This window comes from Chaetomium fimeti (assembly GCF_033439085.1).
Source record: "Chaetomium fimeti strain CBS 168.71 chromosome Unknown B0H64scaffold_2, whole genome shotgun sequence".
Taxonomy (NCBI): domain Eukaryota; kingdom Fungi; phylum Ascomycota; class Sordariomycetes; order Sordariales; family Chaetomiaceae; genus Chaetomium; species Chaetomium fimeti.
The window spans coordinates 3,092,904-3,113,689 of NW_026944330.1; the positions used below are offsets into that span (position 1 = coordinate 3,092,904).

The following is a 20,786-nucleotide window of genomic DNA, read 5'->3' on the forward strand; positions in this document are numbered from 1 at the left end:
GAGGCTTAAGCCCTCTCAAGGTTTATAGGGCATACAATTCTATTTCTTTTTTTCCACTTATTTAAGTAACTTCTTTTTGTAGTAGGTATAACTGTGCCTTCTAACCAGAATGCTATATATAAAGGTATATCGATTATATAATTATAGAGTCTATAGATATTAAAAGTTATTCTCTAAGCTAATTCTTCCTTTATATAACATTGATATTATAATGTATATAGTATGTAAGCTACTATATAGTATTTGGTAGTGTATATAGTTTTGAAGTATAATACTACTTTAATATTTATTCGATATTACTTTAATACATTAATTAATACTCTTTAATAGTAAAGTGTTATTTTAATCTAACTTCTTAATATACTAATAGCTATATAGAAATATTAGTATATCCAGTACTTATATTTCATTATATAAAGATAATTACTATCTTTAGTTATTAGTATTAATATTATTTTAAGATTAAGTAGATATAGAATAGAAGATTAGAATACTGTAATTGGTTTTATAGAAGGTATTAGTAAAGCTATTATTATATTAACTATCTATTTGTAAGCTTTTTACAATAGTAAGGGCTATATTATTGTTATTTATATTATACTTAAACTTATATATTATAGAGAGATTGTCACGGATTAGGCCCAACGCGGTCTTGGCCTGCGGGATGCGGGACGTCCCGGCCAATCATTTAAGGGTCCAACGGCCAATCGTTGCGACAAGTGAAAGCGCTCCCGACGCTCCCTCTCGAGGAAGGGAGCACGGGGAGCACTCGCCGCACTCACTGCTCACGACGCTCCCATCGCTCCTCGGGAGCATAGGGAGCAGAGGGATCAACACGTTAGATAGCAGTATATAGTCACTCGTTCTGGAGAGCTCTGGGAGTTCTCCAGTTAGCAATCACAACTACAGTTCGCTACAAGATCGAGAGCCTACTGTTGAGACAAGTCTTTGTTGTGCACCTTTTGGCTGCACCGAACCTAAGCACCCTTGAGAGAATACCTTCGACCGATACTGAACCCTAACAGGACGGGTCCAGAGACAGGTTCGTCACACGTTGCTAACTCCCTTTGATCTGTTACAGTTCAGGCTCGAAGGTAAAACGATATGGCGACTCAACCGACGCCGGGCCAGATCACGGCCGCGCTTCAGAGAGTCACCGAACGACTCGATGAAACTGAAGAAGAGCTTGCGAAGACCAAGGCCAGCAACGCGGCATTGGCAGCCCGACTTGCGGCGACCGAGGTCCACACCAAGGACCCGGCCAAGACGAAGGTCAAATTGGAGCAACCCGAGAAGTACGGGGGCGACCAGGAAGCCTTGCCAGGTTGGATCACGGCGATGCGGAACTACCTCGACCACAACTCGCACCAATTCGCCACCGAGGAGTCCAAGACCAGATACGCCGCCACCCGACTCAAGGACAAGGCACTCAAGTGGTTCACGGGAACACTGAGTGATTTCCTCGGCGGAGCAATCCACAAACCCTTCACCAAAAAGGTCTTCGAGAACTACTCCGAGTTCGAGAACGAGATTCAGAAGGTGTTCGGCGACAAGGACGAGAAGTTGCACGCCCAGGAACGGCTAGGACGGCTGAAGCAGACTAGGTCAGCCACCGCCTACGCCACGATTTTCCGACAAGACTCCATGAAGGCAGAGATAGACGACGAGGGGCTGATGCACCTGTTCTACGGAGGGCTGAAGGAGGAGGTCAAGGACGAGCTCTACAAGGAGAGCCGACCCGACACGCTCGACGAGTACATCGCCATGGCTGTCAAGATTGACGACCGACAGTTCGCCCGCAAACAACAGAAGAAGGGCAGCGAGATTCAGCGATCCCCAGGCTACCACAAGCCCAACGACAAAAAGAAACGCCAGCACCAGAGCACGTCATACGGCACGCACTCGGGACCCATGGACGTCAGCGCTGCCCAGGCACAGTGGGCAGGAAAGAGAGATGGTGCCAAGGACAAATCAGGCATCACCTGTTACAACTGCGGAAGGAAGGGTCACTTCAAACGTGACTGCCGCAGCAAGAAAGAGTGGAGACCGGTTCCAGGGAAGGAAGCTGCCACCATCGACCAAGACACGGTCGGAAGAAGAACCCGGTTTCTGGAGGTCGCAGCCGCCAGCTACACGCAGGACGACCTCGAAATCGACATTGACCGAGTCATCGAGCAGGACGATGAACTCACCGACTCGGATCAAGAAGACTTGAGGAGCAGCAACCACCAGGAGGGAAATGACACCGCCCATCACGCTTTCATCGAAACGGATGACGAGGGAGAACTGGCTCCCCCGCGGTACATCCGACAAGTCGCTGAGGACTGGGGCATCACCCTGGTTCAGCAAGAGGACGGGCAATGGCGAACCCACGAGGGTGAAGGAGGAGTCAGCCCGAACCTCACCTTCCTACAGCAGAGGGTCCTAAGCCAACGGCAAAGGATCGAGGAGTTGTCGAGAGAGAAAGAAGAACTCGAGCAGCTTCTCCAAGCAAGGAACGACCAGTATGGACAACTTTGCGCGGAACTCGATTTCGCCAGAGAACGAGTCCAAGAGATCACCGAGGCCAACAACAGGGCCGGGGATCACGTCGAAAAGACATTAAGAGAGGCACAGGCCTTGCAGGACGACATCCGCCAGGCACTTCCGCATCACACACCGTGGGATGGACCCACCGAAGAGGCGGAGGAATACGAAAACGGAGTGCGATATCCCGAGCAACTTTTCGACTACGCACAGGAGCAGAATGCGGCGAAAGGAAGGAAACAACAGAACTGGGAAGAATACTGGACTCGACATCAGCACATCGTGCGCACCGGGCGACAAACCTCCGACCTTGAATGGTGGGGTTTCCGGGGCGAGAACAACACGGAGGGATTCCAGTTGTTGCCAGAAGACCACGAGCGGGTGAACCCACGAAAAGAAAGTCACATCTACCTGCCCTGGTTCCAGTGCATCGCGCACGAATGTCGGTACCACTTCCAGGACAAATTTCGCAACAGTTTCTGGCCCACGAGGGAAGAAAAAGGAATGCAACCCCTACCCATCAGATGGGTATACGACAGCGGCGACGCTCCCGCAGGCATGTTGTGGGACACCCAACGCACTCACGAGGGCAGGCTGAGGGTTAGACCCAAGGCAGCCTGGCCCCGACGCTGTATGGCGGGCGTAGGAGTCAACGAATGCCGAAGCGCAGACTGCCTACCACACGCCGACGAGAAAATCTGGGGATACATGGAACAGCAATCCCAGAGGAAGCCACACCAGAGGACGAGAGCGTCCCGAAGGAACGAGAGGCGCCCAGTTGAGGCATGGGCGGCCCAATGGCTCCAAGAACACCAGACGATTGACGCCGCAAGCCAAGGTGCGGACAGGGACGCCTTGAAACACCACGAGAGCTTGGGAAACGGCTCAGGGCCCTCCGAGGGGCCCGGAAACCTCTAACTCCACAACAACGGAGACAGGCTGCGCAGTACAGGAAGAACTGGCGCAAGCAGAAGCCTTACAACGACCTCCCAGCAGACGAACACGAAGTAGCTGCTGTACGAAGCACCAAACCAGACAACAGACTCTGGATCACAGCGCGATGGGGGAAATTCGAAGCCCTCGCGTTAGTGGACGGAGGAGCGCAGATGGACCTCATTGCGCCCACATTTGTGAATCAACTCAGAATCCCATGGAGGATCAAGAAACAACCACACGTCGTCAAAGGACCATTCGACACACAATGGGTACGACGAGAGACAGAACCACTCGACATTGAGGTGGAAGGAAAAACCACCCAAGTGGTGTTCGACATCGTGAACATGGGACCGAAGAAAGACATGATTCTCGGACGCCCATGGCATGAGGATTACGACCCAGACATCAGTTGGAAGGGAGATGGCCATCTGCGACCGCGGGAACAGCGGGAGCATCCGACCAACTCGATGGGAGAACGCGCAGAACAGGAGCCACGGGAGAGTAGCGGGTCAGAACAAACCCCCTCTACGGGCCCACCGCAGGAAGCAGCCAGTGCAGAACCACGCACTCTGGAGTCCGGAAGAAGCGGCACACGACGAAAGAAGCAGACACGGGAGGAACGAACCATCGCCGTCGTCTCAGTCGACGAGCACGGAATGCTCAAACACGAACAATGGGTCAATCAGCTCGAAGCGGCAAACATCGAGCTGGCAGCAGAAGAAGTCAGGGAACTCGAAGCAGCAAGCATCGAGCCTGGAAACAGCAAGTTCGCGTACTACGAAGGTACGGCGAAGAACGCGAAAACGGGACAGATTCCAGACGATTACAAGGGACACCCGGCGTTCACGGCAAAACATCTTGCAGGGCTACCAGACCACGGACCTTGGGATCACGAGATCAAACTCAAGGAAGGCGCCCAGTTGAAATTTTTCAAGGTGTACCACACCAACGAGAAGCAAGATGCAGAGTTGAGGAGCTATCTCGAAAAGAACCTCGAGATAGGACACATCAGACCATCGACATCTCCAGCGGGCTACCCAGTCCTCTTCGTTCCAAAGAAGGATGGGAAACTCAGGATGTGTGTGGACTACCGACAGTTGAACGGCGAAACGGTGAAGAACCGCTACCCACTGCCACTGATCTCGAGGCTTCGAGATCAACTGTCAGGGGCACAATACTTCACGCGTCTCGACCTTCCGACAGCGTACGCCCACATCCGCATCAAGGAAGGAGATGAATGGAAAACGGCCTTTCGGACACCCTATGGGCACTACGAGTACCTCGTCATGCCGTTCGGGTTGACCAACGCACCAGCGACGTTTCAAGCCGCTATCGACCACGCAATTCGACATTGCCTCGATAAATTTGCAGTCTGTTATTTGGATGACATTCTCATCTACTCCAAGACACTCGAAGAACACAAGAAACATGTGCAGCAGGTGCTGAATGCACTGCACGAGCACAAGTTGTCAGTCAACAAGGACAAGAGCGAGTTTCATGTCAAGAAGACAGTGTTTCTGGGTTACGAGATCTCTCCAGGATGGGTCAAGATCGAACCCGAGAAACTGGAAGCTGTCAGGACGTGGCCGACACCAACAAACGCCACAGAGGTTAGGGGGTTTATCGGATTCGCCAACTTTGTCAGGATGTTCATCAAGAACTTTGGCGATATCGCGAGACCTCTACACGAACTTACCAAGAAGGATGCCACATTCCAGTGGAAGCGGGAGCACGAGCAGGCTTTCCAGCGGATCCGCGATGCCATCATCGCCGACCCGGTGCTCATGCTGCCCGATCCAAGTACGCCTTTCGAAGTCGAGGCTGATGCTTCGGACTTCGCGATCGGAGGACAACTTGGTCAGAGGGACAAGGACGGCAAGCTTCACCCAGTTGCGTTCTTCTCCAAGAAACTCGAAGGACCAAGGCTTAACTACCCGATCCACGACAAGGAGCTTCTCGCAATTATCGAAGCATTTCAGGAATGGAGACCATACCTCAGCGGCACGACACACGAAGTCCAGGTGTACACGGACCACAAGAACTTACGATACTTCACCACCACCAAGGTGCTGAACGGACGACAGACTCGATGGGCAGAATTTCTGTCCGAATTCAACTTCACGATCCACTACAAGAAAGGCTCAGAAAACGCACGAGCGGATGCCTTGAGTAGGAGAGCGGATCACCACGACAACGCGTCTGAAGCCTCACCACCATTGCTACATCAACAGACAGACGGATCGCTACGGCACGCTTCCCAACCGACTGAAGACTACGAGATCGCAGCACTTCAGCAACAGTCGGAAGATCCCGAAGCCAGGCCTCTGCAACCGTTTGTAGAATGCTGTGCGGCCTTCAGAGAACAGAGACTGGAACGAGACTTCCAAGGAATCATCGCGGACGACGAACGCGATGCATGGCAAGAAGAGCCGGAATCCAAGATCGCAGGGTTGCGACTTGAAGGAACGAGGCTCTGGTACCACGACAAGGCCTACGTCAGGCTTGGTGACCAAAAGGAGCTCATTCAAAAAATCCACGAGTCGAGACTCGGAGGACACATGGGAATCAGCAAGACAATTGCGAAAGTCAAGCAGAACTACGACTTCCCAGGAATCAAGCAGACGGCAGAAGGGGTCCGAGCGGAATGCGACCTCTGCAAGCGGAGCAAGCCAGGACGACACAAGCCGTACGGGCTACTACAGCCATTGCCAGTCGCAGAACGACCATGGAGTTCGGTGACGATGGACTTCATCACCAAACTACCAGCCTCCAAGGACTCAGTAACGGGAGTAGAATACGACAGCATCCTCACGATGGTGGACAGACTCACCAAGTGGAGTTACTTCCTCCCTTACAAGGAGACATGGTCAGCAGAACAACTCGCAGATGTGATCTACCGCAACATCACCTCGGTCCACGGCTGGCCGGAGGAATGGATCACGGACAGAGACACCAAGTTCGCATCAAAGTTTTGGCAGGCTCTGATGACGAGACTGGGTACGAAAAGTAAGCTCTCAACCGCTTACCACCCACAGACGGACGGACAGACGGAACGACTCAACCAGGTTGTCGAACAATACCTACGGTTGTACGTCAATTTCCAGCAGGATGACTGGGTCGAGCTGTTGCCAACGGCACAACTCGCCTACAACACCACCGTCACGGAGACCACGAAGGTCACACCATTCTTCGCGAATTACGGCTACGAAGCAGATTTGCGACAAGGGCCCGAGGTTTCGGTGCCCAGAGCGGCAGTCAAAGCCGACAAAATGAGCTCGCTGCACGCGATGCTCAAGGAAGAACTCGAATTCGTACGAACACGGATGAAGAAGTTCTACGACAGAAACAGGCTCGAGGGACCTCGCCTAGAGGAGGGGGGCAAAGTCTACCTCATTTCTCGAAATCTTCGCACGAAGCGACCAAGCAGGAAGCTCGACTTTCGCAAAGTCGGACCGTTCAAGATCGACAAAAAGATTTCGGAGAACAATTACGCTCTCGCGTTACCCTCGACAATGCGACTACGGACCAACGTTTTCCACATCTCACTTCTGGAACCAGCGCCCAAGGGCGCACGACTCGACAAGGACGCCGAGGCAGAAGACGAAGAGGAGGAATGGGACGTTGAGGAAGTCCTAGATTCACGCATCACGAAAGGACAGTTGGAGTATTTGGTCAAATGGCTGGACTTTGGCCCAGAAGACAATTCATGGCAACCAGCTACAAATCTCAACTGCCCCGAGAAACTTCAGGAGTTCCACCAGAGGAACCCGGATCGACCAAGGGAAACCCCGCAGACAAGTCGACCCCAGCGAGGAAGGGGTCGTCCGAAAAGAAACTAGCATAGTCAGCACGAGGACGAGAAGAAGCAGGAGAGAGAGGGGGCACACCTTTGACCCCAGGAAGGACCCAGGGGAGAAGCGACAACGGCACTCGAAGACGGCTGCGCGACGGCAGCCTCGCGGCGCTCTTGCTCCTCCAGCACCCTCCCCTCCTGGTCAAACATCCGGCGTGCCTGATCCTCCAAGGACTGGTGTTGACGGCGCAAGCGGTCAACCCGCGCGAGGGCGGCGCCTAGGGCCTGATCGGCCTCTTGACGCTCCTTGTCCAGTTGACGTTTCTGCAGGACCAAGCGTTGGAAGGCGGAACTATCGTAACCGAAGGAGTCACAATTGTTATTGTGCACCTTGGCGCATGCGGTGCAGACGTCGTCCTCAGGAGGCACGCGGCAATCAGGAATGTTCTTTTCTTTGCAACGAGAACAACGGGCCATTTCAACGGCAAACTCGTCTCGGGCGGATGCGCGATCGCGGCGGCGATCAGTACTGGATTTCTGCGATCGTTTCTTTCGCACACGGTTAGGAGGCATGATGGGTAGAGGCGCAGAAAGAAGGGAGACACCCACCCCAGGACGAAGGGAGGAGGACTAGCCGGCTCCTTATGACAAAAACCACGGAAGGGAATAAGGTCGTCGGGACGTCGACCGCGGAGGAGGGGCATCGTGTCACGGATTAGGCCCAACGCGGTCTTGGCCTGCGGGATGCGGGACGTCCCGGCCAATCATTTAAGGGTCCAACGGCCAATCGTTGCGACAAGTGAAAGCGCTCCCGACGCTCCCTCTCGAGGAAGGGAGCACGGGGAGCACTCGCCGCACTCACTGCTCACGACGCTCCCATCGCTCCTCGGGAGCATAGGGAGCAGAGGGATCAACACGTTAGATAGCAGTATATAGTCACTCGTTCTGGAGAGCTCTGGGAGTTCTCCAGTTAGCAATCACAACTACAGTTCGCTACAAGATCGAGAGCCTACTGTTGAGACAAGTCTTTGTTGTGCACCTTTTGGCTGCACCGAACCTAAGCACCCTTGAGAGAATACCTTCGACCGATACTGAACCCTAACAGGACGGGTCCAGAGACAGGTTCGTCACAGAGATAAATAGTTGTTAATAAGGTCTAATAATAGGATAGGATAAACTTATAAAGTTTAGCATTCTCTTCATTAAATATTGTTAAAATATTTAAAATGAGATATAACTAGTTAACTTAGTTATTTAAATATATATAGTTATATCTAGTACTTAAGAATATTTTATATTATTACTATTATAGCTTGCTGTTTTCAAAAATATATATATCTAAAGTAAGTAGCTATCCTAAATATTTATTTATTTATATAGTAGAGTAGTTAAATACCTTAATATTATTAGAGTATACTATAAGTATTAGATATATAGAAGTAAGTTATTATTATTATACCTAATATTTACGTAATACTTTGCTTAATATAAGATATAAATGTTTATAATTTATTAAATTTATTTAATGGTTTATAAGAGGGATATTTAAACTATAGAAAAGGGGGTAATATAATAATAACAGTATATTTAATTCCTTAGCTCATTCTTTACTATATAATATATTATACTATAGTAAATTAACTAATTATCATCGATTCTAATTAACACTTCAGTTATATAAACTAAGATTATACCTTAAGAAGTTAGCTTTCTACAATATTATCTCCTCAACTTATTAGGAGTCTCTAACTAAAGAACTAGAAACTGAACTCTTTAGAGAATTACTAAAGAAGATGCTAGTACAGATACGGGCTGCGGAACTAAGGCGATTTACAGGCAAACAAAGATTTAATTCCTAGCTAAACACTCTTGTTTAGACCTAAGGTTAGGTCTGGGGAGTAACTGGAACTGATCCTTGGGGAGCTTCCCCAGGATCGGGTTCGACTATGCTTAAAAGGCTCCTTACTGAGCCTCATAACATTACTATCCATTCTGGGGCTCTGAGGCCCTGTTTTGTAACAAAAACTTAGATCCTAGCTAAGAATCCTAACTTAATAATATAAATATATATTTTTAAGGAAAAAGACCTTTTTAGTTAGAGTTGTTTTTACAAATGCTCCTATATATTGAATTTTGCCTGTAATTTCAACGATTGTTAGGCTATTAAGGTAAGGGGGTTTTTAAATTTTAAATGTAGGCCTGTGTTAGAAGAACCGCGTTAATAAACAAACCCGGGTTGTACTGTAGAATACCCGGTGGTTATGTGTAGAGGTAGAGTTGAGCTAAGATCACCTGACCACCGGGTACTTAATATATGATATATTTTATTTCTCTGCTTTTGTACCTTGACGTTATGCTGTATTTCTTTACTTTAGTTTCCCCCATTAGCTTCGCCAATATTCAACGTACAGTCGTTCACTTCCTGGTAAAGGGAGAATGGCTTGTTTTATTGTACGAATCCATGTTCGACCTGTGACGCTTAACATCGGGTATCGTGATATTAAAACAGCTCGCAATGAGAGCTGAGCACAAATGACGTGGGAAACCAAGTAAAGCCAATTGAACATGCTTCAAACGAAAGGAAAGAAAAGACCCAATCCTCGACAAGACTGCCGCCTCGCTATGGCTCAGAAACGGCCCGCATCCCTCGCTTCGCGCCCGAGAATCCGGCATCTCCCGTCGAGCACTGCCTCGATCCCAAGACCAAATGCTGGTGGTCGGTGGCTTGGCGCCCAGCCAAGACTCTTGGAAGTTGATGTCATCGCTGCCGGCCCCACTGGTGACTTCTGGTGGTGGTGTTCTCGAGAAAACGCCGACAAGTTCGCTATTCTGTCGTCTGTAGACTTGAGCGCGCGTGAGTTTATCACGGGGGCTTCATCGGGCGTCGAACCAGGCGAGGTAATCATGGCCGGGCCCTCCTTAGTATCTGCAAATAATCCATAAGGCGTGGACGATACCGGGGAGGTACTGCAGAGGGCAGTTAGTTTTGCTGCGCGTTGGGATCATGCGGGACAGAACGAAACTTACGCCCAGGATAGTCAAGAGGATGTTAATTAGCAGGTCGGAGCCACACCCGCGCTCGAGGAAGACACCCAGCGGCGGGAGGATGACAGCAAAGATGATCTTGCAGATGTCGCTAACAGAGAGGGTAAGTAGACTGCTAAACAGGCGCGGGGGGGTTGGGCCGGTGTGTTCTGGGGCTTACCTCGCGGTGAAAGGCATGCTGACGGTGTTTGTTGAGTGTTGATGTGAATGAAATGTTTTACTTTTGCGGTTGATTTCGGCTGAGGGACTCGACAGGTTCGAAGAAATCGTTGATAGCCGGTGATTGTGTGTGAAGAGGAGGACAGGAGTGAGGGCGCTGGCGGCGTCTTAAATATCTGCCGGGTGTCCAGTGACACGTCGGGCGGCTGCCAAGGGATGCTCCGTAGGCTTTTCCAAGGTAGGGATGGCAAGTGTGTGTGCCGCCGGATGGGTTTGGAGCAGGCAGGGCGGATTACACCTTGTCGCGACAATAACCTAGCGAGACTGCGTCATACCACGGCACGCACGTCGCATGCAGCCGGCCATTCCAGGTTGCCCAGTTTGGAGGCAAGCCCTCCAGTGGCGGGGATCCCGACGCTTCACCGTACTTCCCGCGGGCGGAACTCGGAACTCAACGGCTGTCGGCACTCGGAGGGCCGAGAACTCGTCGACGGGACCGCCAATGCGAACGGGAATACCGTATCGTGTTATACGGAAATGATCTCACGTTAGGGCCGAACCTGGTGAAATTCGTCACTCCCGGGCTGCGAGTTCCCGACGGAGCCAACCAACGGCTTTGTTTGTTTGTGTTTCAGGCAAATCAGGAGGGTCCTCATTGTTTCGCGAGCGCGCGGAGCTGGTAACGATTGTAGAGTCCTCGTCCTCATGGTCGTGAAAACGTACGAGGTGCGTTGTTACACCCGGTACATTCCCGCCTGCGCCGCCTCCCCTGTTACATAAACCCTTGCTGCGGCATTCGCCATGCCTCTGTTTCTGTTGGCTGGCGCCAACATGCTTGGTGGCATGGCGCAGCGTCTCAACGGCAGCTGGGCAGCTTGGCGGCTGGGACCCAAGTGTTTGCCAATGCCACATGCATCTCCTGCATCCCTTGAACGCGCACTTGGAACAGTTTTTAGCGGGTCCGAAAATCTACTTGGGTACAATCAGCCACATTATTTTGGTGAGATTGTGGCGCCCAACAGGGGGGATTTTGGTGTTGGCTAGGGTCAACAAATGTATCACCACCAAACAACAATGTACTGTGGATACGGACTTGGCGCATCTACAGCTTCCAATTGGTGGCCCCGCTAAAACTGTTCCAAGTGCGCGTTAAAGGGATAGGGCTCGACACTCAGCCGAGCGCCTGCCCCAAAGTGACGTCCCGTAAACGGATGACGTCACAACTATACGTAATGTGGCTGAAGGGCGTGGCGTAGGCTGGTCACGAACCAAACGTAATTTAACCAGAACCTTTGGTTACGGCTTTGTATTCGTAGCGTGGCCGTGGATAGGTAGTTAAGGTTATCCTGCCCGGGCCCATGGCACCTTGAGGAGCTCTGGTCAATACCCAGGTTCCAATATATACTGCTTGTCAAGGCAGATAAACAACCCGTTCTCCTTCGTACAAAATCCCAAGAACGCTATTGAACGGCGGTTGACCTCGTTGCCCGTCTTATTTCTAGCGTTGAATAACAGGTTTGGCCGTTTGACAGATTGATATGCATATGGTTCCGTCCATCGACGTACTCCCGACCACCTTACTACCAGCAACGAGAGTTCTGCAATGCGATGCGGCGCAAAACTTTGCCAGAAGCCCGTTCGGCATGAGCCTTGGCACGGACCTTGGCACGGACCCGTTCCTCTGAGTGCTTCGGCCCCACCATAACCCTCAAAGCCCTAAAGTTTGGGCCACATTTTTGCGAAACGCTCCCCAATAGAATCTTTCACCGCCCGCAACGCAAGATTTCTCGATATTTTAATATCGCGACACCACACAACTAGGCGCAGGATATCAACCTCTTTGCGTCCCAGACAACAACGGTTAATACTCACCGACCCTTACCGACAGAAACAATGGCTCCCATCGCAGTATGTCCCACAACCTGACGGCTTTGCTGTTGGCCCAGTCCCTCGGGCCACCGAGTCGGATCATGGCGTGAAGCAGTAGGCTAAGTCAATTCCTTCGGGATAACAGAAGAAGACCGGCGCCAAGAAGGGCCCTAAGGTGACGAAGAAGGTGAGTGCCGCACCGCCGATTATGCTTGCTTGCTGTCGCTAACAAGCCGCCCGCACAGTTCATCATCAACGCTTCGCAGCCCGCCAGCGACAAGATCTTCGATGTCTCGGCATTTGAGAAGTTCCTGAACGAGAAGATCAAGGTCGAGGGCCGCGTCGGCAACCTCGGCGAGACTATCAAGATCTCGCAGCAGGGAGAGGGCAAGATCGAGATCATTGCCCACAACGAGCTCTCTGGCCGGTATCTCAAGTACCTGTAGGTCCTCGCTATATCTGCTGCCGATCCTATCAGCAGAGTGCTAACGTCCGTCGCAGGACCAAGAAGTTCCTCAAGAAGATGCAGCTCCGTGACTGGCTCCGCGTCGTCTCCACCTCCAAGGGTGTCTACGAGCTCAAGTTCTTCAATGTCGTCAACGACGAGGCCGAGGATGACGAGGAGTAACCTGTTCGGACTTCTGCGAGATCATTGGCATGAATAACAAAAGCATACTGGACGGTTGTGCATAGCGGGAATGGGTCAATAAAAGACACAGCCGTTGGTACGGCTACAGCGCATCTAGTCAAACCGCTTTAATTCTCTGGGTATAATATCGTGTGTGATCAAAGAGCCTCGCCTCCGTCTCCAGCGCTCAACCAACTGTAAATAGCAACTCATTCCGGCAACGACCGCATTGCCGCCTCAAACGCCACCAGCGCCATTGCATTTGCAGGAAACGCCCGTAGAAAACAGGGCAAGAAACCGCGCCAGTACCCCATAGCACCGCTCTCCCGGTAAACTGCCTTTGCACCGTCCTTCCATCTCGGGAACCTCTTGATCCCGTCATTCAACCCGCCCCCCAGCGGATCTGTCATGATCCTCTGCTTCACCACATCGCTCGGGTAGCTCATGATCCAAAACACCTGCGCGCTCAACCCACCCGCCCAGAAGTTGATCGCCGGAGCGCTCAAGTTCGTGCGCTGCCGCATCCAGCGCGAGAACAAGTCGTAGCTGCCCCACCAAAAGAAGAAGAAGCTCCTAAACAACAAGGTTGCCTGTAGTCCGTGGTAGACGCCCCGAATTCCGTGGCTCGCCCATACCTTCCGCACGCAGTCCACGGGCCCGCTGTAGAGGCGGTCGCGCTTGCGCGCGGCGTACTGGATCTGCAGGCGCGCCTTGACGTGCTCGACGGGGGCCGCCACGAAGCTGACCGTCGCGCCCGCCAGAACCCCGGCCAGGCCGTGCCCGTGCGCCGGCAGCGCCGCCGCGCTGTCGAACAGCTGCTCCTTGACCAGCCGCCGGTACACCGACAGCGAACCCAGCATCACGCTGTCCATAAACATCCACCCCACCAGCGGCGGCGTCGCGCCCTTGTAGAGTCCCACTAGCCCCTCATGGCGGAGGGTTTGTGTGAGGCATTGCAACGGGCCGGAGAAGCGTGTTGATGTGGTTGTTTGGAGCCGGACTTTGATCGTGTCGAAGGGGTGACCGACTGTAGTGGTGCACGGGGGAAATTAGTGCTGGTAGGACGGCGGGAAGTAGGGAGGTAGGGGAGGGAGGTACCGGAGAGCTTGGCTATCCCCGAGAAGACGCCTGCTACAAAGCCTTTATAATTCTTATTGGACTTGGTTGGGGTTTGTGGTGGTGGTTGCGCAGGCTCCGGTGCCGGGGCTGGGGACTGTATGGTTATGTTGGTTGCCATTGGGGCTGATCCGGGGGGACGGTCGGGAGGGAGGCGGTGGCGCAAGACGGAGGAGACGACCCAGCACGGCAGTGGGCTGGCAATTGGCGTTTAGGGAACGCATAGACGTCTTATAGGAGCCATCTTTGTTGATGTGTCGGATGTGCGGGAGGAAATTCGGGGTCTCACTGACCCACAGATGCGGTATCGGACCAGCGACAGCCGAACAGCTCGGGGTTAGTGGGGCCGACAAGTCAAAGTGTGCCGAGCCAGCATTCTTCAGTCGCCTTCACCTTAGCTGGATGCCTTCCCTACAGAAGGGGACTCATTGGTACATCAGGTAGTTACCATATGCTCCTGACTCAGGCGCTCGACCTCCTGTCCTGGAGTACCGAAAACGTTATTAGGTAGCTAGGAAGTAAATTGTGACGCGAGCTTCCAATCTGTAGTTAATGCACACGCGAAGGGCATTCCAGCTCGGGGATTGTTATGATTTTCACATGTGGCCAGACGAGGATATTTATTCCGCGTTATATGGTTTACTACCCAGTTGGGAAATATACAATATGCCCTCTCAGTGTCCATCCCTGCGCAGTAAGGGTATCTCCTCCAACTCTTCTCCCGCCCCGACACCTCCAGCTTACTTATACCCGCCGTGTTTTTATATTTCTGCCCTCAGAAGCTCTTTCCCCAAACCAATGTCCCTCCCACAACTCGTCCGAGTACGTACCCCCCCATACAGACCACACAGAATCGTAACCGGCCACCGCTGCCACTCGCGATCCCAATCCAGCGGGATTGGCACGGCCCCAAGCCAAGCTCCCACCATGCCTCCTAGCAGTCCACCAAATGTCTCGTCGAGAGGCGCGCTAAAGCTGCCTACAACCGCCCAGGCACTCCCATCCACGCCGTGCACGAAGAAAAGCGGGAGGAGCGTTAGCACGGCTAGGTGCGCCGCGCACAGGAAGGTATGCGCGCTGTGCGTGAGGAAGGGCGCGCCGAATAGGATCATGGCCGCGTATAGGAAGGGCGAGACGAGAAGCGAGAGAACCAGTGAGAGGAGCGAAGTCTGTTTCCATCCCCCCATCACCGTCATCATTAGCGCGCACATTCAACAGGAAAAAAGAGAACGAAAGCACGCGGTGCAAAGAAAACAGCGCAACGTACAGCAACAGCATTGGGCGCACCCGCGTCCGCACCCGCCCTCCTCTTTATACTCTCGCCGGGCCTAAGCTTCGGGGCCTTCCGCGCCCCGCCACCACCACCGCTGCCAGTCTGAGTCGAGCCCGGAGCGGGGAGACAGAGCACGGCGTAAGCGACCTGTAGGGCGGCGACGAAGGGGAGGGCGGTGGCCATGGCCGAGACGGGGTCGGTGACGAGAGGGCGGAAGCGCGCGATGAAGAGGACGGCCAGCAGGGCGGGGAGCGCGTGGCGCGTGGCCTGGGCGAGCGGCGTCGGTCGGATCTGTACCGGGCGGAGCGTCGTAGCAGGCGAGACCGGTGCCGTCTTAGAGAAGGCGACTTGTGCTTGCGCCTGCGCGGCGGCGCCTTTGGCGAGGGTGGTCGACATTATTATTGGGTCGACGAGGGGCATCGCGTGGGTGCGGACGTAGATGACGGGGAAGGAGGGAAGGAAGAGGAATTAATGGATAATTAAAGTTCACAGGCTCGGCATACTCGGCATTGGACCCTAACCCTGCTTACTGCGAGGGGAAGTTTCGCCCTCTGTCCAGCTATGACACACCCGGGCATGGATGGAATTCATCGTGTGAAACTCAAACCCCCAATGTCCTAGGCCATCGGAATACCCTCACTGCGGCTCCTGGGCCGGGATAAGATTTCGCAGCGACAGATCGTACACCACATCCTCAACCTTCTTGACCGCATACTTGATTGAGTCCACCCGCTTTCTCAGGATATCGTTCTTCAAGTTCAGCACCTGAAACCCGGCATGTAGGTCCTTAATAAACCCGCTGATCTTCACGGCCATGGAAGTGTCGCCCAGAGTGACCGAGTTGACTGCCAGCCGGCTCAGGTCATCAATAACGGTAATCAGCCCAAGTAGGTACTCCTCGATTGTGATGTGGAAGGCATCACGGTCCTTGAGGTTGACGGGAACTATTTGGAGTCAGTTGGCGGCCTGTAGCAAAATGTATAACTAGAACGAGACGGACCGTTGAAGGCCTGCCCAATGTCTTCCAGCGTCAACAGGCGGCCAATCTCGCCGGGCTTGGAGTCGGTCGACATGCCGCCTAACCAGGCACAGATTATGACGGTAGAAACGGCGTCCTGAACCATACGCGTCCACTTGTGGTTATATCTACAAACATATATTTAGTACAGAAGGACCCTCGCGACCGGCACCAGGGAAAGCTCACTTGTAGTACGGATACTGGGACGCAAACGCCGACAGTTTGCCGACTGTCTCGATCTCCTTCCGGATACCACCCTCGATTTGGCCCAATAGGGTTGCATCTACTTCGTTGTCAGCCAAAGATCTATCGTAGTCAACTCTTGGTTAAGAACGCTGACATTTGGACCGCGGCGTGGAGTGTATCCGCGAGAGCACGCCCTGGGTGAAGGAAACCTGCTGGTTCAGGTCATCAAGGATCTGGTCCAGATCCTTCCGAACGCTGGTGTCCTCTTCGATCTTGGTTTTGAGCTCATCAAAGAGCGTGGGGTCGATCATGGGAGGTGCCATCTCGGACGCTATTTTGGATAGGTGAGTGTGTTTGTTGCTCGCCTGATGTTTGCGGGGTGGAGCTCGGTAGTGAAGACAATTACTTGTACTTGTTGGAATCGTCTCCGGAAGTTGGCTACAGACGTGAGCCGTGAAGACTAAACTCCCCAATCAATACGATGATTGAGGTAAGTATTGTATTCTTCAACGTTTACGCCTGGACTTCGCTTTTCTGAAAGGTGTGGCCGTGACATTTGACGTAGCCCTGCGCGCCAATCGCTGCTTTGTGGACCCTAACCCTGTTCTTTCCAGCACCTTCAACAGCCTCCCCCCTCCCCCGGCTCATCGTCGGGGCCCCTTTGGTGTGTTGAACTGCCTTAGTTATTTTACCATGAAACATAGAGCACACACGCCATATCGAAGCCACCAGCATTAATCGAGTTCCTGTAGAGGGGGGATTGATATTCGTTGTGTCCGTCATCAAAATACATCACATGCAGGGAGTTACTGGAAACTCATCCCTTTCTCATACCAAGCAAACAATCATCAAATCATCAAGGCATCCCTACCACCCACCCCAATCCTGCCCTTCGCTCACACAAATCATCGTTATCATCATCACCACCGTCAATCATCACCAGTCAAGAACCACCCAAAATAACTAAGAAAAAGTCGTATCTTCGTCACCCTCAACCAACCCGTATCAACTGCTCTTGCCCACCCCAAGTCTCGATCCCTCTCACGTACTACTCGTAAAGAACCGCTTGAAAGCAGCCCTAATCCCACCCTTCTCCTTCCCCTCCCTCTCTCGTTCCCGCTCCCTCTTCTCTTGTCTCTTGGCCCGATGTGCCTGCGAGTCCGGATCCCCTCCGCTTGCCGAAGAAGACAATCCGGCCGCATCATCACCACCACCGCCACCCACACCAGCCGACGCAGCCGGCGCCTTGACCTTCTGCTCCGCCGTCGTCGGTCTCGCTCTCTCGGTTTCCCTGTCCCTATCTTTATGTTCCCGGCTTGACTTGGGCACGGCCTCCTCGTCATCGCGGGCCGCCTTGCGCAAGGAGCGCTCCTCGGATCTGCGCAACTTGGTCGTGCTGCCACGCGTCGTGCTAGAGCGTCTGAGTTCGGGGATGACGGCCGTCCTGGAGGATGATGATGTCGGCGGCAGGGCACCGGCCGAGGCTGAGGTGTCACGAGGCCCGCCAAAGTTGGACTCGAGCACGCTCTGGCCATTCTTCATGTCGAAGAACTTCTTGCTTGCTGCCGGCGAGGGTGGAACAACTACGTCCGTTTTGGGATCGATGCTGTGGCGGCTCTGGCTGTGGCGGCGGGATTCGCGGTATTGAGAATGTCGGTGTTCCGAGGATCGCTCCGAGCGGTCGCGGGGGGCGGACCGGTCTCTGTCCTTATCTGTCCTGGCCGGTGAATCGGGTGTGCCGTCCCCGACCTTTTCTAGTTCCCGCGCACGGCGTCGCTCCTCCTTGCGCTTGTCGTGAGCTGCTTGTTCCTCCGGGGTCCGGTGTCTCCGGGAGTGGGGGCTGCTCTTATGCTCTCCGAAGCCGGGGTCCTCACGGGTTGGCGTACGCGGAGGCTCATCCTCGCCCCGCGAACGAACCGACGTGTGGCTATCTGACCGGGAGCGGTGGGAACGTTTGGATACGTCCTTGCTTCCATCCCGGCTGTCGCGGTGGGGTCGGTGGCGTGAAGAGTGGTGACTATGGCGTCTGGCGCTGTGAGCAACCTTGGAATCCTCGGCCTTCAGGGGTTCTCTAGTTTTTTCTTTGTCGTCTACTGAGAGGTCAGCAACAGGATCAGAAAGGTCTCTCGACCTGGCTCTGCCCCTATCCTGCTCATCCTCGGCGGGTATCGCGGAATCCTGGAGAGACATGATGGGCACCTCAACCTCCTTCCCCTTCCCCTTCACAGCAGAATGCATTTCGGGCGAACCAAGGACATCGGTGCCTGAACTGGCGAGTCTCGGACTCCCTGGCGGACTAAGAACCTCGGCCGTGGCGTAGATAACTACGGCGGCTGCCACCATCTCCTCGGCCTGTTTGATGGTGTTCCTCCGTTGTCGGCGCAAGCTGCGCATCCGGCTCAGTTGCCGAGCCACAGGATCGTCGAGGTCAGGAAGAATGAGAGCAGGTGTGGGTACGCGGAAGTCCACACTGATGTCTTGTTGAGCGGGTCCTGTTCCATCGGTTTTTGGCCTTGGGGCAACCAGATAGCCTTCGTCAGTCTTCTCTTCCCCGACACCAACAACGACACTCCGCGCGGCAGATTCCTCACCATCCTCAGAAGAAGCTTCCTTCTTTTTCTCACTCTCCGCCGCTTCTTCTTGGGCCGGCGTATCCTTATCCACAATGTGGAAAGACTCTGAGAGCGGGACAGATTTGTCCACCACAACTTGCGAAGTCTCTATCGCCTTGCCTTGCTCGTGGGGTAGCGACCTCTCCAGCTCGGCTCCCTCTCCGGAACTCTCCTTGACCGGGACGGTCTTTGGGGCTGCCGTGCCGTCAAGCTTGTCCGCAAACTGCTCAAGGCGCGCGATTGTTGGCGGGAGATCGGGGTTGTCAGAGAAGTTGGGTGCAGCCAGAGCAGCTGTAACCCCGACCGCGCCGGCTACTCCAGCACCGATTGCGACCTCCTTTACGCAAGAGTCACTCGTGTCCGCGCTACCCCCTTTCCCAGACAACGTCTCCTTCGCGACGCTAGGCAAAGAGAACGATGTGTCGGTGGGTAAAGTAAAGCTCGTATCTGTCGGCAGCGGGTACGTTGTCTCTGTTTGCAGAGAGAAATTCGTGTCTCTAGGGTCATAATCCGAGCCGGCATGATAAACTGTGTGTCCGAGAATAGGACTCTCCTTGCCCGTCTTCCTAGTGTCTCTGAAACCCGTGGCGGAGGCGTCGTGGGTGACCGCATAGTCGGCAATGGCGATTTGACCCGAGGTCTTCTCGTCGATGACTGAAGGCACTGGGACAGCGGCAGCCTTGATAGCACGAGACGTAGCATCTGGATCTGTCGCACTAGGCTCCAGGAGACGCTGTGCGTTGTGCTGAGCAACGGTTTCATACTCGGGTGCAGACTTGTCGGCCGCAAGGGGTGCGTTGTCGGTGACCGGTACCGGGGTCTCTGCGCCGCCGTCTGGAACAACCTGCCTGCTCGACATATCACTTTGAACTCGCCCTTCCGGCGATGGGAGTTTGGGGGCGGTTGCCTCTGGGGTAGCCTCCGTAGCTAAGTCAGTGGTTAGAACCGGTGGCTCTGCTGCATCAACTGACTTGGCCGCTACAGCGGCGGTAAAACCGCCAACAGCCAGCGAAGTCGCTAAAATTGGGACGGTTGAGTCCTCGCTATGTCTAACAGCTGGCTCCTTGGTTTCAAGTTCCCTCTCGGTCACTAACACCGTTGAGTCATCAGCCAGTTGAGGGTTCTCGGCGCTCAGCATGGCAATGGATTCATCGCCAACGGTGGCAGCAGGGATTTCATCTTGAGATCGCAAATGCTCGGAACTCGAGACCTGCTGGAGTGATGTGGTGGATTGGCCAATGAGCACTGGTTCGTCAACAAGCTGGGAACTTTCAGCGGCGACGACAGCAGGCTCGTCGACTGCAACATCGCTGGCGAGTGAGTCGTTCTGGGGCCCTGGCATGCCAGGATCAACGGCCGCTTGTGGTAGCGTAGTGGATGGCTCGGTAGCGGCTGATTCGCCAACGGCGGTCTCGGTTTGCCCGGCGTTGTCGGGGATTGAAGCAGCCTCGACCAAGATATACTCTTCCGAAGCCGTCTCAGAAGCGACCTTTTCGGCCCCAGGTTCTGGAACATGGCTCGAGACCTGCGTTGCTTCTGTTTCATTAGGCTCCGGCGTCGGCTCCGGCTCGCCAGAGTTGACCCGGGCAATATCGACATCTGGCTCGGTTACCTGTGTCTCGGCA

The 20,786-nt window shown here is 53.6% G+C and overlaps 5 protein-coding genes across 5 annotated transcripts; 1 reads left to right on the top strand and 4 right to left on the bottom strand.

The window, feature by feature from the left end:
- Positions 1-10,174: 10,174 nt before the first annotated feature.
- Positions 10,175-10,477, bottom strand: B0H64DRAFT_439537 (uncharacterized protein; the record flags this gene model as incomplete). Its single annotated transcript, XM_062806437.1, has 3 exons — positions 10,175-10,222; positions 10,283-10,391; positions 10,461-10,477. 3 exons carry the CDS (start codon positions 10,475-10,477, stop codon positions 10,175-10,177), a joined length of 174 nt encoding a protein of 57 aa, XP_062662647.1.
- A 1,875-nt stretch (positions 10,478-12,352) lies between these two features.
- B0H64DRAFT_439538 (60S ribosomal protein L22) lies at positions 12,353-12,956 on the top strand (the record flags this gene model as incomplete). Its single annotated transcript, XM_062806438.1, has 4 exons — positions 12,353-12,367; positions 12,474-12,515; positions 12,574-12,770; positions 12,830-12,956. 4 exons carry the CDS (start codon positions 12,353-12,355, stop codon positions 12,954-12,956), a joined length of 381 nt encoding a protein of 126 aa, XP_062662648.1.
- A 153-nt stretch (positions 12,957-13,109) lies between these two features.
- B0H64DRAFT_387442 (mitochondrial carrier domain-containing protein) lies at positions 13,110-14,461 on the bottom strand. Its single transcript, XM_062803202.1, has 2 exons — positions 14,055-14,461; positions 13,110-13,983 (listed from the first exon to the last, which is right to left on the bottom strand). Exons 1-2 carry the CDS (start codon positions 14,191-14,193, stop codon positions 13,166-13,168), a joined length of 957 nt encoding a protein of 318 aa, XP_062662649.1. The 5' UTR covers positions 14,194-14,461; the 3' UTR covers positions 13,110-13,165.
- Positions 14,462-14,607: 146 nt separating this feature from the next.
- On the bottom strand, positions 14,608-15,791 carry B0H64DRAFT_387445 (GPI biosynthesis protein family Pig-F-domain-containing protein; the record flags this gene model as incomplete). Its single annotated transcript, XM_062803203.1, has 2 exons — positions 15,340-15,791; positions 14,608-15,241 (listed from the first exon to the last, which is right to left on the bottom strand). Coding segments are annotated over exons 1-2 (820 nt in total), but the record flags the coding sequence as incomplete, so codon positions are not given.
- A 13-nt stretch (positions 15,792-15,804) lies between these two features.
- On the bottom strand, positions 15,805-17,165 carry B0H64DRAFT_387447 (Translin). The gene is made up of 4 exons (XM_062803204.1): positions 16,704-17,165; positions 16,550-16,646; positions 16,346-16,491; positions 15,805-16,289 (listed from the first exon to the last, which is right to left on the bottom strand). Exons 1-4 carry the CDS (start codon positions 16,870-16,872, stop codon positions 15,982-15,984), a joined length of 720 nt encoding a protein of 239 aa, XP_062662651.1. The 5' UTR covers positions 16,873-17,165; the 3' UTR covers positions 15,805-15,981.
- Positions 17,166-20,786: the final 3,621 nt, after the last annotated feature.